Here is a 15,041-nt window from a genome sequence, read left to right as displayed (position 1 = left end):
TTTGAGGCCTTTCCTTGCATTATGGTTATTTTATTTCATTTTATTCTATTTATTTAATCACTGCTTATTGTACGTCCTAGGCTCCTCCTCGCTGGTCTGCTCAATGCGGTTCACACTCACCAAGCAGGTGTGGCTGGGATTTGCATGTCCCTTCCCCAGCTGCTTCAGTGTGGCATGTGATGATGACCTTCAGTGTGGCATGACGACCTTCAGTGTGGCATGGTGACCTCCAGTGTGGCATGACGACCTTCAGTGTGGCATGGCGACCTCCAGTGTGGCATGGCGACCTTCAGTGAGGCACAGCAACCTCCAGTGTGGCACAGTGACCTCCCGTGTGGCATGGCGACCTCTTGGGGAGTTCTTACTGTTGCTGACTTGGGGGGAAGCCTCTGAGAGCAGTGTTCCAGGGGACTAAGGGGCAACTGCACTTAATCTCAATGAAAACAATGACAATTTTAAAGGTCCCAATAATTAGGAAGTAACCCTAATTCTAAGGGTTATGGGGTAGAGTATTGATGACAGGACTAGAGCTCTTACCCCAAAAGAAAGACAGGCTCACCTTGGCCAATAGCTCAGTGGTTAGAGCCTCGGCCCATCAATGCACCTGGGCTGCAGGTTCCATGCCTGGCACCATTGACGTGAATGGTCAGGGCACCTGCCAGAAGCAATCACTCAATGTGTCTCTCACATTGATGTTTCTCTCTCCCCATCCCTCCCTTCCACTCTCTCTAAAAATCTATAAAAAAAATCCTCAGGTGAGGATTAACCAAAATATAAATAAATAAAAATAAATGGGGAAAATGTCCTTGGGTGAGGATTAAAAAAACAAGAAAAAAGAGTGACAGGCTCAGGGCAGTAAACTTCCACTCAGACCCTCGTGAAGCCGGCCAGCAGGCTGTGGAGGCAGAATTCTAAGAAGCGCCAGGCTTCCTGCCTCGGGGACAGGCTCTGCATGATGGGTCTGTGACTAGGGCGGAAGTTACACCAGCATTAGGGTAAGTTGGTAGCACAGCTGAGGTATAAGTGGGGACTATGCTGGCTGCGTCTCACGTCCTCGGGGGCGTTCCTGGAAGGACAGATCTCTTCCTGGTGGAGAGAGGCAGCACGTGAAAGCGACTCCGTGCCAGGGGCATCCTCGGATTCTCCTGGAAACCCCCAGGAGTTGACATGTAGCCTGAACATGGAGAGACAAAGAGAAAACCTCAAAAGTCACAAGAGGCCCTGCTGGTGTGGCTCAGTGGTTGAGCACTGTGAGACATGCTCCCCTGTCCGCATTCAGTAACAGATTCAGGGACAGAAGTACGGCAAAAACAAGACCTCATGCGTTCTTGCGAGAGCGGGTGTGGCTGGACAGGCTCACAGGGAGCGGGGAGCATAGGCTGTTTACCCCTCGGGTGCAAGAGTCCCTCCTCCCGTTCGGCATCGGCTGAGTACTATGGGGCTCTTTTCCCTGAACTCGGGGAGGTCTCATTGTCTCCCATTGGGCCATTTTAAAAAATAGCTGCCCTCGACACAGGGTTTGTGAAAATAAGTAAATAAATAGGCCGAGGCCTTTTCTAGTTGTCTCCCCGACCCCTACCTGCCCCCTGCTTCCCCCTCCCCGCAGTTGAGGCTGCAGGAAGTGTTTCATCCTGGGCACCTGGAGGGTTTCCTCCACGGTGATGCTGCCTCAGGCACATAGCTCTTTGTTTTTGTACCCTCTCCGCTCCTCCCTCCATTCTGTTTGCCCTGGGGAAACTCAGTAACCATTCCCATTAATAGCTGACTGTGCTGGAGATGGATCACAGAGGCCTATTTCCTGCAAGCAACAACCTGCGAACCAGGAGGTCGGGTTCGATTCCCATTCCTCATCAAGGCACATGCCCTGGTTGCCGGCTGGATTCCCAGTGGGGCGGGGGGGTGGGGGGTGGGGGGGGGCTGTGCGCAGATCAGTGATTCTCTTTCATCATTGATGTTTCTATCTCTCCCTCGATCTTCCTCTCTGAAATCAATAAAAATCTATTAAAAAATAAAAATGTGACCACATCCTATCTAATAAAGAGGGAATATGCTAATTAACCACCACTCTGTCACAAAGATGGCTGCACCCACAGCTGAGGCCAAGTTCCCATAAGGAGCCTTAACGAGCCATCAGCAGGGACCTGAACCTACGCCCTCCCCTGCCCCCATGGGGCTTGACAGGGGACCTCAGGCTGCACCCCCTGCCCTGGCGTCAGGCTGGGGGACCTCAGGCTGCACCCCCCCACACACCCCAGTGCCAGGCCAGGGGACCTGAGGCTTCAACCCCTGTCTGGCTGGGCTTGACAGGAGACCTCAGGCAGTGCCCCCCACCCAGTGGGGCTTGACGGGGGACCTTAAGGTGCACCCCCAATGCTGGGTCAGGGGAACTCAGGCCGCACCCCCGCCCAGTGGGGCTTGACAGGGGACCTGAGGCTGCGCCCCCCTCCAAGTGCTGGGCCAGGGGACCGGAGGCTGCGCCACCCCCACCTGGCGGGGCTTGACGGGGGACCTCAGGCCATGCCCCCCACCCAGCGGGGATTGACAGGGGATCTCAGGCCGTGTCCCCCACCTGGCGGGGCTTGATGGAGGACCTCAAGGCACGCCCCCCACCCGGTCTGGGCTGGGGGACCTCAGGCCACGCCCCCCATCCTGGCACCAGGCCAGGGGACCTGAGGCTAGCCCCCTGCCTGGCAGAGCTTGACAAGGGTGGGACTGGCCGGGTCTGGATCTAGCCCAATGGGGAGGGCCGGCAGGGTCTGGGTCTCACTCGATTTTGAGGTGCATGTGGGTGGGCGGGGACTTGACTCTGGGTCCCGTGATGTGCCCCAGACTCTGACAGGAGGAAGGTTTTCATATACATTTTACTAATTTTCTTTCATCTCTGACACTTCTATTATAGAGAAAGGGCGAATAGCAATATTAAAATATTTCCTCTAATTAATCCCCTTTTAATGTGCAGGAATTTCATGCACTGGGTCACTAGTGTATGCATAATACAAAATCATGTGTCTTTTTTAAATATATTTTTATTGACTTCAGGGAGGAAGGGAGAGGGAGAGAAACATCAATGATGAGAGAGAATCATTGAATGGTTGCCTCCTGCACGCCCCCTACTGGGGATCAAGCCCGCAACCCAGGCTTGTACCCTTGACCGCAATGGAACCTGGGACTCTTCAGTCCGCAGGCCAACGCTCTGCCCACTGAGCCAAACCAGCTGGGGAACAGGTGTCTATTTTCAAGTGAACAAATGCAAATACTAAACGGTAAGAGAAAGTGTGTTTCTTGGGTGAATAGATGCATTTGCGCCTGCGAACCGCCGAGGGGACTCCCGGACCCGAAGAGGAGCGAGCCCTGCGCGGGCGACCAGGCCGGCGTGGGAACAGGGAATTCCGCCCCCGCGGGCCTCCAGCTCGGCGGCCGGCCGGCTCTGCCCAAGTTCCCCGGGGCCGGAAGTGAGGAAAGTGGTGCCGCCGGGAATTGTAGTTCTCTGAGACCGGAAGTGGGGCTCAGGGTTTCCCGGAACCGTAGTTCTCTGAGGCAGGAAGTGGAGAGCCGGACCGCCGGAAACCGTAGACCTCGCCAGGTCTGGAGTCGGGTAGTCTCGGCCGCTGGGAACCGTAGTTCTCTGGGAGGCGGGGGCCGGGCCGGCGGCTGGGCGGCATGGCGGGGTTAGAGCTCCTGTCGGACCAGGGCTACCGGGTGGACGGCCGGCGCGCCGGGGAGCTGCGCAAGATCCAGGCGCGGATGGGCGTGTTCTCGCAGGCCGACGGCTCGGCCTACATCGAGCAGGGCAACACCAAGGCGCTGGCCGTGGTCTACGGGCCGCACGAGGCGAGTGGGCTGCGCGGGCCGGACGACCTGCGGGGGTGGGCGGCGGCCGCCAGGCTGAAAAGAGGCCCCGGAGGCGACGGCCCGCTCGCGCCTCCGTTTGCGCGGCACGGCCTGGGGGGCCGCGGCTCCATCGGAGCGAAAGCCCGAGTCCTGTGATGCGCGAGGGTCCCTGCCTTCTTCATCGGCCTCTGCCCCCCTGCGCCCTCCCCTCCTCTTCCTCAAAGCGTCAGCGCGCTCCCCCCGGGTCCTCACCTCTCTTCTCCGACCTCGCCGTCCGGACCGCACCTCCCCAGGCGCCCTTACTCACGGGCCGAGTCCTGTCCCCGCCAACCACGCAGCGGCACGCAGGCTCCCCTGCCTTTCTGCACCTGTCACCTCAGACACCAGTTTCATTTCTCTTTCTCACTCTTTGTCTCCCACTAACATCAGCTCCGTAGGCACAGGGGCTTTAAATAACACCCCCCGCACCCCGGTTTCATTGCCGGTCTTCAGCACAGGCACCGAAGAAATGTTCGCCCAACGCGTGCGTCTAGGAGCCCCGCTTTCCGGGGGCGGGAACTTGGAGGGGAAAGGCCAGAGGGAGTGGAGACAAGCAGGGCGTCTTTGCAGAGCTGAAAGGCTGCTGGTGGGGGAGAAGGAGAATAATTCCAAATGAGACTGAGGGGTTTCTAGGGAGGCACGAACTCGGGGCTTTGAAGACCAGGGAAAAGGTTTCGGATTTTATCTGATGGGAATCCTTGGGGGGGGGGGGGGGGGGTGCTGTATAGAGGAGACAGAATCAGACTTGGTATTTGTAAACAGACTGGCCCCAAGTGAAACATGCGTTTGGAGGGGATGAGGCGAGGACGGAAACAGGGAGGCTTGTTAAGAGAGTTAAGACCCGGAGGTGACGGTGGCTTAGAGATTGTTCTCGTGGCCCTCTGTTTTTGAGGTCAAGTAGCTGCGCTCGTTGGGATGTTGGAGGGAGATGGGCCAGAGGAAGGCGTAGTGTGAGCTGGGAGGAGTGGGCCTGGCTCATTTGTCCTTTCTCCCTCAGATCCGGGGCTCCCGGTCACGAGCCCTTCCTGACAGGGCCCTGGTAAACTGTCAGTACAGTTCCGCAACCTTCAGCACAGGTGAGCGGAAGCGGCGACCACATGGGGACCGGAAGTCCTGCGAGATGGGTCTGCAGTTGCGTCAGACCTTCGAGGCAGCTATCCTTACGCAGCTGCACCCACGCTCCCAGATTGACATCTATGTGCAGGTGAGCAGGCAGCAGCCCTCAACCGGGGGAGAGGAGGGAGATGGAGGGCGTGACGGTGGGCAAGGGTGGGCAGCCTGATGGACTTAAGCCACTGTGGGTGGGGCTCCCCGCAGGTGCTGCAGGCAGACGGTGGGACCTACGCGGCCTGTGTGAATGCAGCCACGCTGGCAGTGCTGGATGCTGGGATACCGATGCGGGACTTTGTGTGCGCCTGCTCAGCGGGCTTTGTGGACGGCACAGCCCTGGCGGACCTCAGCCACGTAGAGGAAGCAGCTGGTGGCCCCCAGCTGGCCCTGGCCCTGCTGCCAGCCTCAGGCCAGATCGCACTGCTTGAGATGGACGCCAGGCTGCATGAGGACCACCTGGAGCGGGTGCTAGAGGCCGCTGGCCGGGCTGCCCGAGATGTGCACACTGTGTTGGACCGCGTGGTCCGGCAGCATGTACGTGAGGCCTCTGTCTTGTTGGGGGACTGAGCATCCTGCCACCTGTGCCCAGAATAAAACCCACACACCATACTTTGATCCCCACAGGAGCTCCTTCTCTCAGAGCTTGGCCTGTGCCGGCTCATGGGGGTGACTAGGGACCTTACTTACAGCCTCAGAATTCAGATCCTGAAGAAGGTGGGGGGAGCGTGTCCCTGGGTGGAGAGAGCAGCTTATGCCCAGAAGGGTTCAAGGCAGCCAATGAGCCAGGCCAGTGGTCGGCAAACTGCGGCTTGCGAGCCACATGCGGCTCTTTGGCCCCTTGAGTGTGGCTCTTCCACAAAATACCACGTGCGGGCGCGCACGTACTGTGTGATTGAAACTTCGTGGCCCTTGTGCAGAAGTCGGTTTTCGGCTCTCAAAAGAAATTTCAGTCGTTGTACTGTTGATATTTGGCTCTGTTGACTAATGAGTTTGCCGACCATTGAGCCAGGCCATTAGACCCTGGAGTCTGTCTTGCCCAGCCCATGCAGGGCCCTGAGCACAAGGGCTGAGGGAGACTCAGCTGGCTATGGGTACCCACCATGGAGATGTGGGGGACCGTGTCCCACATCCTAGGGACTATGGCTTGCACTAAATGTCCCCTTCCCCCCTAAGAACTCTTTGGGCCTGTCCTACTGACCTTGGGCTCCAAAAATACAGCAGACAAATGTTCTCACCTGGAGTTTTGTCTCCTCAGCTCCGACCACCCTCAGTGGGACACAGACACTACCCTCTGCCCACTGCTCTTGGCAGAGCCCCTTCCTCCCCCTCCTGCTCTCAGACCTGCCTGAGCCCCGGCCACCAGCCCTGCAGCCCACACCCAGAGGCTGCTTCTCCCCTAAAGTCCCGACCTGGAGGCGCCCCCCCCCCCCCCGCCTCTCTGGAACCCGTCTTGGCTAGGAGTGCCATCTGCACCTTCCTGTGGCCTTCTGACCCCGATGCCCTCAGTGTTGGGCTCACCTGTGATTCCACTTGGGCACCCACCGCCATGTCTGGGCACCGACAGCCATAGGCATGGGTCTGCCAAAGCCTTGGCCTCAGCCCCCAGCCGCCCCCTTACTTCTCACCCACCCCACCGGCATCTGACCTGTCATGCCCAGTAGCAGCCTCGGCCTCCACGCCCCGATGGCCGCCTCGGGTTTTCCACTCACCTGCCTAATCCAGCACCTTCTCTGCGCGCCCAGCCTTCCCGAGGCCTCGGCCAGCCGGGGGCGGGGCGGGTCCTCCGCGCCCGACGCTGCGGCCCAGAACCCCGCCCCGTCCTGCTCTGTCCCACCCCCTCTGCCCGCGGCGTGCGGGTGGGCGGGCACTGCGCGTGCGCGGCTGCGCGAGGGCCGCCTGGACCGGAACCGCGGGCGGCGCGGAGCCCGGCGTGTGGTACGGGAAGGGGGCGCCCGGCTGGCGGCCGGAGCGGCAGCGGGACCGCGGCCCGAGCCGCCCCGCCCGCCATGGGCCTCCTGTCGGACCCGGTGCGCCGGCGCGCGCTCGTCCGCCTGGTTCTGCGCCTCAATGCGCCGCTCTGGTGAGGGCGGGCCCGGGGGTCGGGGCTCGAGCTGCCGGCCCCCTCCGGCTGCGGGCGCCGGGGGCGTCCCTCGGGGCCCAGCACTCCCGCCCTGAGGACGGTGCAGGGACTCTGCTTCCAGGCCCCGCAGACACGCCCCCTCGGCCCCGGGGAGCGGGCAGGCCGGGGTCCCAGGACCCCCTGACGCCCCGTTTCCCCGGCCCCTCTCCCCCCGCAGCGTGCTGAGCTACGTGGCGGGCATCGCCTGGTTCCTCGCGCTGGCCTTCCCGCCGCTGACCCAGCGCACCTACATGTCGGAGAACGCCATGGGCTCCACCATGGTGGAGGAGCAGTTTGCGGGCGGAGACCGCGCCCGCGCCTTTGCCCGCGACTTTGCTGCCCACCGCCGGAAGCTGGGGTGAGCGGCGGAGCCCTGAGCGGGGACGCAGGGTCGTCGAGGCCGGGTTCTACCCAGAGGCTGTCTGTGTGCAGGGCTCTGCCGGTGGCCTGGCTGGAGCGGACGATGCGGTCCGTGGGGCTGGAGGTCTACACCCAGAGCTTCTCCCGGAAACTGCCCTTTCCAGATGAGACCCACGAGCGCTATGTACTTGGGGGTCGGGGGTGCCCGGGACCAAAGAGCGCCTTGGGGGTTGGCTCGGGGCCGGGGAGAGGCCCCAGCCCGCTGAAGGGCGGTCGTGCTGAGGCTGCCCCACCGATCCCGCCTGCAGATGGTGTCGGGCACCAACGTGTACGGCATCCTGCGGGCCCCACGCGCTGCCAGCACCGAGTCTCTGGTGCTCACCGTGCCCTGTGGCCCCGACTCCACCAACAGCCAGGCTGTGGGGCTGCTTTTGGCACTGGCTGCCCACTTTCGGGGTGAGTCTTGGGCTACTCCTGGCAAGGGAGGGCTTGGCCACTGCCTCGGGTGCTGCTGACCCTGCTGCCGGCCCCCAGGGCAGATCTACTGGGCCAAAGACATCATCTTCCTGGTGACGGAACACGACCTGCTGGGCACCGAGGCGTGGCTGGAAGCCTACCACGACGTCAACGTCACTGGTGAGTGCTCTCGCTTCCCCGGCCCTCTCTCCGGCCCTGGTTCACCAGCCCCCAGGGGCAGCTCACTCACCTGCTCCCACAGGCATGCAGTCATCCCCTCTGCAGGGCCGGGCCGGGGCCATCCAGGCAGCTGTGGCCCTGGAGCTGAGCAGCGATGTGGTCACTAGCCTTGACGTGGCCGTGGAGGGGCTCAATGGGCAGCTGCCCAACCTTGACCTGCTCAACCTCTTCCAGACCTTCTGCCAGAAAGGGGGGCTGCTGTGCACCCTGCAGGGCAAGGTAGGGCCCCCTGCCTGGGGAGGCGGGGCCTGTGGCGGGGAGGGTGGTGTCTGACCGGCTCTGACCGTCTCCAAACCCTCCAAGTTGCAGCCCCAGGACTGGACGTCGATAGATGGGCCGCTGCAGGGTCTGCAGACACTGCTGCTCATGGTTCTGCAACAGGCCTCTGGCCGCCCCCACGGTCCCCACGGCCTCTTCCTGCGCTACCGTGTGGAGGCTCTCACCCTGCGCGGCATCAACAGCTTCCGCCAGTATAAGTATGACTTGGTGGCAGTGGGCAAGTAAGTGGCTCTGGTTCTCCCTTTCCCTGCTCGGGGGTGGGGGTGCCTGGGCCCTGGCCGGCCTTGACCTTGTCGCTCACCTGCAGGGCTCTGGAGGGCATGTTTCGAAAGCTCAACCACCTTCTGGAGCGTCTGCACCAGTCCTTCTTCTTCTACCTGCTCCCCGCCCTCTCCCGCTTTGTCTCCATCGGCCTCTACATGCCTGCTGCTGGCTTCTTGCTCCTGGTCCTTGGTCTCAAGATATCCTCTGCACCCCCACAGTCCACTTGTGACCAGCCTCCCTCAGGTCCCCTCCACTCTAGGCTAGGGAGAGCCCCTCATCCTCGGGGTGAGGGAGGCAGGGTGAGCCCTGGGTTCCCCAGCAGGCAGATCCGTCACACCTGTCGTCAGAGTCCTTGACTAGGCCACGCCCTGGAACTGTGGATGCAGCTGCATGAGGCTGGAGTGGGCCCTAAGGAGGCGGGGGCGGCCTCTGGACTCAGTCCTCCCCTCCCCCCAGCACAGGTGACGGTCCCTCCGCTCTTGCTCTCAATTTGGGCTTCTAGGGTCCCGGGGGTGGTTACTGCTGCCACTCAGTCTCAGCTGGTGGATGGTGGAGAGGACCCTTGGGCTCACCTGGCCCCAGGGCCCATCTCCAACCACCTCTGTGCCCCGCAGGGCGTGGGGCTGGCTTCCCTTGTGGCACCCCTGCTGATCTCACAGGCCATGGGCCTGGCCCTCTACGTCCTACCGGTGCTGGGCCAGCACGTGGCCGCCCAGCACTTCCCTGTGGCTGAGGCTGAAGCTGTGGTGCTGACGCTGCTGGCCATCTATGCCGCCGGCCTGGCCCTTCCACACAACACCCACCGGTGAGGAGCTGGGCTGGGTGGGCACAGGCAGGGGGCACCCTGGCCATGCAGGTAGCTGCCTCTGAGCCCCTTCCCTTTCAGTGTGGTGAGCTCACAGGCCCCAGACAGGGGCTGGATGGCACTGAAGCTGGTAGCCTTGATCTACCTGGCACTCCAGCTGGCCTGCATCGCCCTCACCAACTTCTCCCTGGGCTTCCTGCTGGCTGCCACCATGGTGCCTGCTGCTGCACTCACTGAGCCCAGTGGGCCCCGGTATGTACTGGTCAGCCTCCTCGCCCCTCCCCCCCCCCCACGCCCGAGCCCCTTCCCCCCCCCACGCCCTCTTCCAGGACCTGTGCCCCTCACCACAGACTATGCCTTCACACAGTACCCCTCCACACCAACTTACTGCCTGTGCCCCCAACTCAGAGCCCTGACCCTGCTCCTCCCCCCAGGCCCCTCTATGCCGCCCTGCTGGTGCTGACAAGTCCAGCAGCCACGCTCCTGGGCAGCCTGTTCCTGTGGCGGGAGCTGCAAGAGGCCCCGTTGTCGCTGGCCGAGGGCTGGCAGCTCTTCCTGGCGGCGCTGGCCCAGGGCGTGCTGGAGCACCACATCTACGGCGCCCTGCTCTTCCCGCTGCTAGCGCTGGGCCTCTACCCCTGCTGGCTGCTCTTCTGGAACGTTCTCTTCTGGAAGTGATGTCTGCCTGCCCTGTGGCACAAAGACTGTGGCAGGAACTCCCCAAACACCCCATCTTCTCCCTCCGAGGAAATAAACAGGTGTCTTGTTTGAGCTGCCCTTGTGCTGCTGACCCACTGCCTGCTGTCTGTGGGCTCCAGGGCCTGTGGGGGAGCCGCTCTGCCTGCAGGCTTGGCATTCCTGCACAGCTCCTTCCTGGAGGGCACGCCCTGGTCCACTGACTGGGCGGCATCTTTGCTAACCCCAGAGGTCTCTGCATCACCGTCCAGTGCTGGGGGAGGCACAGGGCTGGTAAGAGAAAACAGTGGCAGCAGGGGGGTGTCTGACAGGAGCTGAGGCACCCAGAGACCTCACACCACCACCATCGTCGGTGCTGGGGCTGAACGGGCACAGGTGTTGGAGCTGGAGCCCTGCAGAGGAGGCTGGGTGTGGGGCCTGGGGGCCCAGCCAGGGCCAGGACCTCGCTGTGAGCGGGCTTAGGATGGAGCAGAGAAGAGCACCTGGCCCATCTTCCTCAGCTGAACCAGACCAGGCACCCAGGATGGACGGGGCATAGGAGCCCACCCAGAAACAGACTACAGGGGTGCAGCCCCCCGGGGAGGGCACTGGTGGGTTGGCACGGATTGCTGATTGTTCTGAGACCCTTGAAAGGAACTGGGATCCAGTGTCCATTCTGGAGGGAAGGAAAGCAAAGGGTGACCCTTTGGTGATGCCCTGGCCCGTCCATCATGGGTGGAAACTTCAGGCTGGAAATGCCTCTTCTTGTGGGAGGGCCCAGGTGCCCCCACCAGCACCCCACAGGGCTGTGAGAGGAGTCCAGTCCTCACAGGCCTCGGTGTTGGAGGGAGGCAGAGCTGTGCTACCTGGAGGATCAGCTCCTGACCAATGTCCCTTCGGTACTGCTTGTGGCCTGGGGAGTCCCAAGGAGGAAGCCCCAGCCGCCAACTCCTGCCCAGGCCTGCACCGTGGTGGGGCTTGTATTCCTGTCTTCACGTGGACCCCGTGGTTCCACAGTGGGGGCTCAGCTGGCACACTCCCAGGGCCAGCATCCAGAGGGGCTTTCTCTGGGACCTCTCTCCAGAGGTCTCTGCTAGTCCCTGTTGAGGGGCGTGTGCCCTTTGTCCAGCATGTGGGGATGGACCTGGGGCAAGGGTGCTGGAGACCCACTGTGACTCCCTTTGGCCTGTTGGTCCCCAAGGTCTAGCTGGAACCTCTAGTCACTTTTTTAAATATATATTTTTAAAAAAAATATATATATATATATTTTTTATTGATTTCAAAGAGGAAGGAAGAGGGGGAGAGAGAAACATTAATGATGAGAGAGAATCATTGATCGGCTGCCTCCTGCACACCCCCACTGGGAATCGAGCCCGCAACCTGGGCCTGTGCCCTGACCAGAATCGAACCCAGGACCCTTCAGTCCGCAGGCTGACGCTCTATCCACTGAGCCAAACCAGCTAGGGCTAAAAAATAATTTTTATTTAGTATTTGTTGTTTTTTAAGAGAAGTCAAGTGGTAAAGATGTGGGTCAGTTATAAAAAGGATGAATATAAAATCCTAAGCACTTCCCTTTGAAGCTGTGGCAGTGCGGTGCCTTCTCCACCAAGGTCAGTGTTCTCCATAGCCCCCCACTTCCGACACGTCCGGCTGTTGTGCAGCGGCCAGGCGTGACCCGGTGGCTCTGCTGTGGCGGCGTGCCTGCCCGCAACCCCAGGAGCAGGGCCCGCCCCCCCGCCCCGCGCCGGGTGCAGACTTGCACGGATAAAAGCGCGCGATGGCCTAGGAGACGCCTTGGGTTCTAGACGGGGTCGTCCGGGCATTGGGGGCGCATCTCCGCTGAGCCCGGTGACCGGGGATTTGGCCGTTATCACGACGGGGCCCGCCCACGGCTGGTTCCCAGGACGCGACCCACAGCGTCGCGGGACAGCGCCTTGGCCCCGACTGACGGACTCCAGCCCCGCCCCCGCTCCAGGCTCTCGCGAGCTTTGAACTCTCGTGGTGCCGCAGGGGCCGTCGGGAGCGGCGGCCGCGCTGCAGAGGCCAAGATGGCGGCGGCGGCGGCGGCTTCGCTTCGCGGGGCGGTGCTGGGCCCGCGGGGCGCGGGGCTGCCCGGTGCGCGGGCCCGGGGTCTGCTGTGCGGCGCGCGGCCCGGGCAGCTCCCGCTGCGGACGCCTCAGGTGAGCGCTGGCCCGGACCCGGCCGCCGCGCGGCCGAACAGCCCTGAAGGTCACGGCGGGGAGGCTCCGGGCGCGGGCCAGCCAGCGGGGAGCGGCCTCGGCCACCCGGCGCCCTGCCGGGCCTCCGCTGCCTGCTGACCTAGGTGCCTCCTGGGACCAGGGCCGGGCGCCCACTCCTCCGAACCGCCGCGGCGCCGCGTGCCGAGCGTGGGGGTGGCGGGGCGGGCTCGCTGCCGGGTCGGGGTGAGGGCTCTCACTGGGGGCGCGCCCAGGCCCGCGCGGGCTCGCGCCTTCCGCACGGGGCCGGCGTCCTGAAGTGACCTCAGCCTGACCTCGGCCGCTGCGGTGACCTTGGCCTGCCCCTGCACCCCTGTGCACTTCGGCGTGATCCCCGGCCCAGGATCCGAGAACACGCCTCACACCCCGTCCTCAGGGGGGACTCACGGTCGAGGGGTCAGCGGCGCGGTGTGGTCTTTTGGCGGCCCCAGGAGGTGGCCTGTGCTGGGTGATGAATGGGATTCAGAGCCCAGGTGGGGATGGGTGGTGTCCTGGCAGGCGCTGAGCGCGGCTCTTGCAGGCAGTGTCCTTGTCGTCGAAGTCTGGTCAGTCCCGGGGCCGAAAAGTGATGCTGTCAGCACTGGGCATGCTGGCGGCAGGGGGTGCAGGGCTGGCTGTGGCTCTGCATACGGCCGTGAGTGCCAGCGACCTGGAGCTGCACCCCCCCAGCTATCCGTGGTCTCACCGCGGCCTCCTCTCCTCCCTGGACCACACCAGGTGTGCGGCTGTTGGCTGGGGGAGTGTGTGGGTGGGTGGGATCCCGGGCTCCACTAACCCTTCCCCTCTCTTTAGCATCCGGAGGGGCTTCCAGGTGTATAAGCAGGTGTGCTCCTCCTGCCACAGCATGGACTACGTGGCTTACCGCCACCTGGTGGGCGTGTGCTACACTGAGAGTGAAGCTAAAGCCCTGGCTGAAGAGGTGGGGTGCCTGGGGGTGCTGCAAAGGATCCAGGGGTGGTTGGGGCTCCCTCTGTGGAGGACAGAGCAGGGTTGTGATGATGCTCTCCGTGGCAGGTGGAGATTCAGGACGGCCCCAATGATGACGGGGAGATGTTCATGCGGCCAGGAAAGCTGTCTGACTACTTCCCCAAACCGTACCCCAACCCTGAGGCTGCCAGAGCAGCCAACAATGGAGCAGTGCCCCCTGACCTCAGCTACATCGTGCGAGCTAGGTAGGCGGGCTTCCTGCAGGGGCTGGTGGGAAGGGAGGAAGGTCCAACTCATGCCAGAGGCTGAGGGGGCATGGATTTGGTCCTAGGCACGGTGGTGAAGACTACGTCTTCTCCCTGCTCACGGGCTACTGTGAGCCGCCCACTGGGGTGTCGCTACGAGAAGGCCTCTACTTCAACCCCTACTTCCCTGGCCAGTCCATTGGCATGGCTCCTCCCATCTACGACGAGGTCTTGGAGTTTGATGATGGTGAGGTCCCTACCCTGAGGGTAGGCCCTAATTTCCCCACTGGGTCCTCCTTGGTTGGGGCACTGTCTGTGCGTGTCTGAGGCTCGTGGGCAGCCTTCACTGCCCTGTCCAGCTCAGGCCATTGTGTCCTGAGGGGGTCCCATCCCTTCTGAAGCCTTGGGCAGGGACCCATCTACCATGGAAGGGGTGCTCTGGGGGCTATCCTAAGTTGGGCAGGGGCCCCAAGAGTGGCCCTCACCACTTGTCCTTGGCCCAGGCACCCCAGCTACCATGTCCCAGGTAGCCAAGGACGTGTGTACCTTCCTGCGCTGGGCATCCGAGCCAGAGCATGACCATCGGAAACGCATGGGGCTCAAGGTGAAAGGATCGGGCAAGGGGGCACAGTGGGCATGGCAGAGGGAGGGGCTGGGAGCTGGGCAGGGGTCCTTTCTGCCTCCCTTCTCTGAGCCTGTCTCATCCCCAGATGTTGATGATGATGGGCTTGCTGTTGCCTCTGCTCTACGCCATGAAGCGGCATAAGTGGTCAGTACTGAAGAGCCGGAAGCTGGCATATCGTCCACCCAAGTGACCCTGCCCAAGGTCTGCTTGCCATCCTGTCTGAATGGGCCTTCAAGCCAAGAAGCCACCCTGGGTCTCTTCAGACCCCAGCTGGCCCTCTTCTCTGGAACACAAGGGAGGGGCCAGGAGACCGGGCTGGAGCTCCAGAACCTTCAGCTTCTATCATGGAAATAAATTAAGTTTCTCAATAGATACACTTGGGCTATTGTGTGATGAGTGCAGTTTGCAGGGGACTCTGAGAGGAAGACCTTTTCCCTCGGAGCTCCCAGGAATGTCTCGTGCAGTGTGGCACTGACTGCGGGCTGGGGGTGCCCTCCGTTCTGTCTGTGGGACAGGAAGCAGAGACCTGTTAGAGAAGGTGGCAGCTCTCGTTGGGGTGGGGAGCACCTGGTCACAGAGGTGAAAAGGGCCTGGCTGGCCATGGCCCAGGGATCTGCAGAGAACCCAGCCAAGTGTCAGTGTGTTGAACCACTTGGCCTTCATTCTGAGGGCAGCAGGGAAGGGAGCCCTTGGCCACATTCCAAAGGGAGGGGCCTGGCCTGCAGGAGGAGCTGAGGGAGCTGTTGGGCTGGGCATGGCTGAGAGAGGGAGACAACTCTCACCTCTGCTCAGGAAACAGATAAGCAAGGAAAGCCTGCCCAGAATGTGC

General features: G+C 62.2%; 3 protein-coding genes across 3 annotated transcripts; all 3 read left to right on the top strand.

Annotated features, from left to right (window-relative positions):
- Positions 1-3,589: 3,589 nt before the first annotated feature.
- On the top strand, positions 3,590-5,589 carry EXOSC4 (exosome component 4). Its single transcript, XM_079796217.1, has 3 exons — positions 3,590-3,831; positions 4,868-5,074; positions 5,188-5,589. Exons 1-3 carry the CDS (start codon positions 3,661-3,663, stop codon positions 5,545-5,547), a joined length of 738 nt encoding a protein of 245 aa, XP_079652343.1. The 5' UTR covers positions 3,590-3,660; the 3' UTR covers positions 5,548-5,589.
- A 1,259-nt stretch (positions 5,590-6,848) lies between these two features.
- GPAA1 (glycosylphosphatidylinositol anchor attachment 1) lies at positions 6,849-10,274 on the top strand. The gene is made up of 12 exons (XM_079796216.1): positions 6,849-7,060; positions 7,278-7,457; positions 7,532-7,643; positions 7,768-7,915; positions 7,994-8,095; positions 8,178-8,374; positions 8,459-8,655; positions 8,742-8,895; positions 9,064-9,159; positions 9,313-9,503; positions 9,585-9,755; positions 9,938-10,274. The coding sequence occupies exons 1-12, from the start codon at positions 6,987-6,989 to the stop codon at positions 10,179-10,181; spliced, it is 1,866 nt and encodes a 621-aa protein (XP_079652342.1). The 5' UTR covers positions 6,849-6,986; the 3' UTR covers positions 10,182-10,274.
- Positions 10,275-12,200: 1,926 nt separating this feature from the next.
- CYC1 (cytochrome c1) lies at positions 12,201-14,584 on the top strand. The gene is made up of 7 exons (XM_079796680.1): positions 12,201-12,358; positions 12,936-13,132; positions 13,208-13,334; positions 13,430-13,587; positions 13,674-13,834; positions 14,091-14,191; positions 14,298-14,584. The coding sequence occupies exons 1-7, from the start codon at positions 12,227-12,229 to the stop codon at positions 14,400-14,402; spliced, it is 981 nt and encodes a 326-aa protein (XP_079652806.1). The 5' UTR covers positions 12,201-12,226; the 3' UTR covers positions 14,403-14,584.
- The last annotated feature ends 457 nt before the right edge of the window (positions 14,585-15,041 follow it).

The sequence above is a fragment of the Cnephaeus nilssonii genome, assembly GCF_951640355.1.
Source record: "Cnephaeus nilssonii genome assembly, chromosome: 18".
In the NCBI taxonomy this organism is placed as follows: Eukaryota; Metazoa; Chordata; class Mammalia; order Chiroptera; family Vespertilionidae; genus Cnephaeus; species Cnephaeus nilssonii.
The sequence above is the reverse complement of the archived record's forward strand: the minus strand, read 5'-3'. Positions and strand labels throughout refer to the sequence as shown.

Coding starts and splice junctions, on each gene's coding strand:
- EXOSC4 (XM_079796217.1), top strand. CDS start 3,661: ATGGCGGGGTTAGAGCTCCTGTCGGACCAGGGCTACCGGGTGGACGGC. Junction 3,832..4,867: donor TGGTCTACGGGCCGCACGAG/GCGAGTGGGCTG, acceptor TTTCTCCCTCAG/ATCCGGGGCTCCCGGTCACG. Junction 5,075..5,187: donor AGATTGACATCTATGTGCAG/GTGAGCAGGCAG, acceptor GGCTCCCCGCAG/GTGCTGCAGGCAGACGGTGG.
- GPAA1 (XM_079796216.1), top strand. CDS start 6,987: ATGGGCCTCCTGTCGGACCCGGTGCGCCGGCGCGCGCTCGTCCGCCTG. Junction 8,096..8,177: donor CCACGACGTCAACGTCACTG/GTGAGTGCTCTC, acceptor CTGCTCCCACAG/GCATGCAGTCATCCCCTCTG. Junction 8,656..8,741: donor GACTTGGTGGCAGTGGGCAA/GTAAGTGGCTCT, acceptor GCTCACCTGCAG/GGCTCTGGAGGGCATGTTTC.
- CYC1 (XM_079796680.1), top strand. CDS start 12,227: ATGGCGGCGGCGGCGGCGGCTTCGCTTCGCGGGGCGGTGCTGGGCCCG. Junction 12,359..12,935: donor TCCCGCTGCGGACGCCTCAG/GTGAGCGCTGGC, acceptor CGGCTCTTGCAG/GCAGTGTCCTTGTCGTCGAA. Junction 13,335..13,429: donor CTAAAGCCCTGGCTGAAGAG/GTGGGGTGCCTG, acceptor TCTCCGTGGCAG/GTGGAGATTCAGGACGGCCC.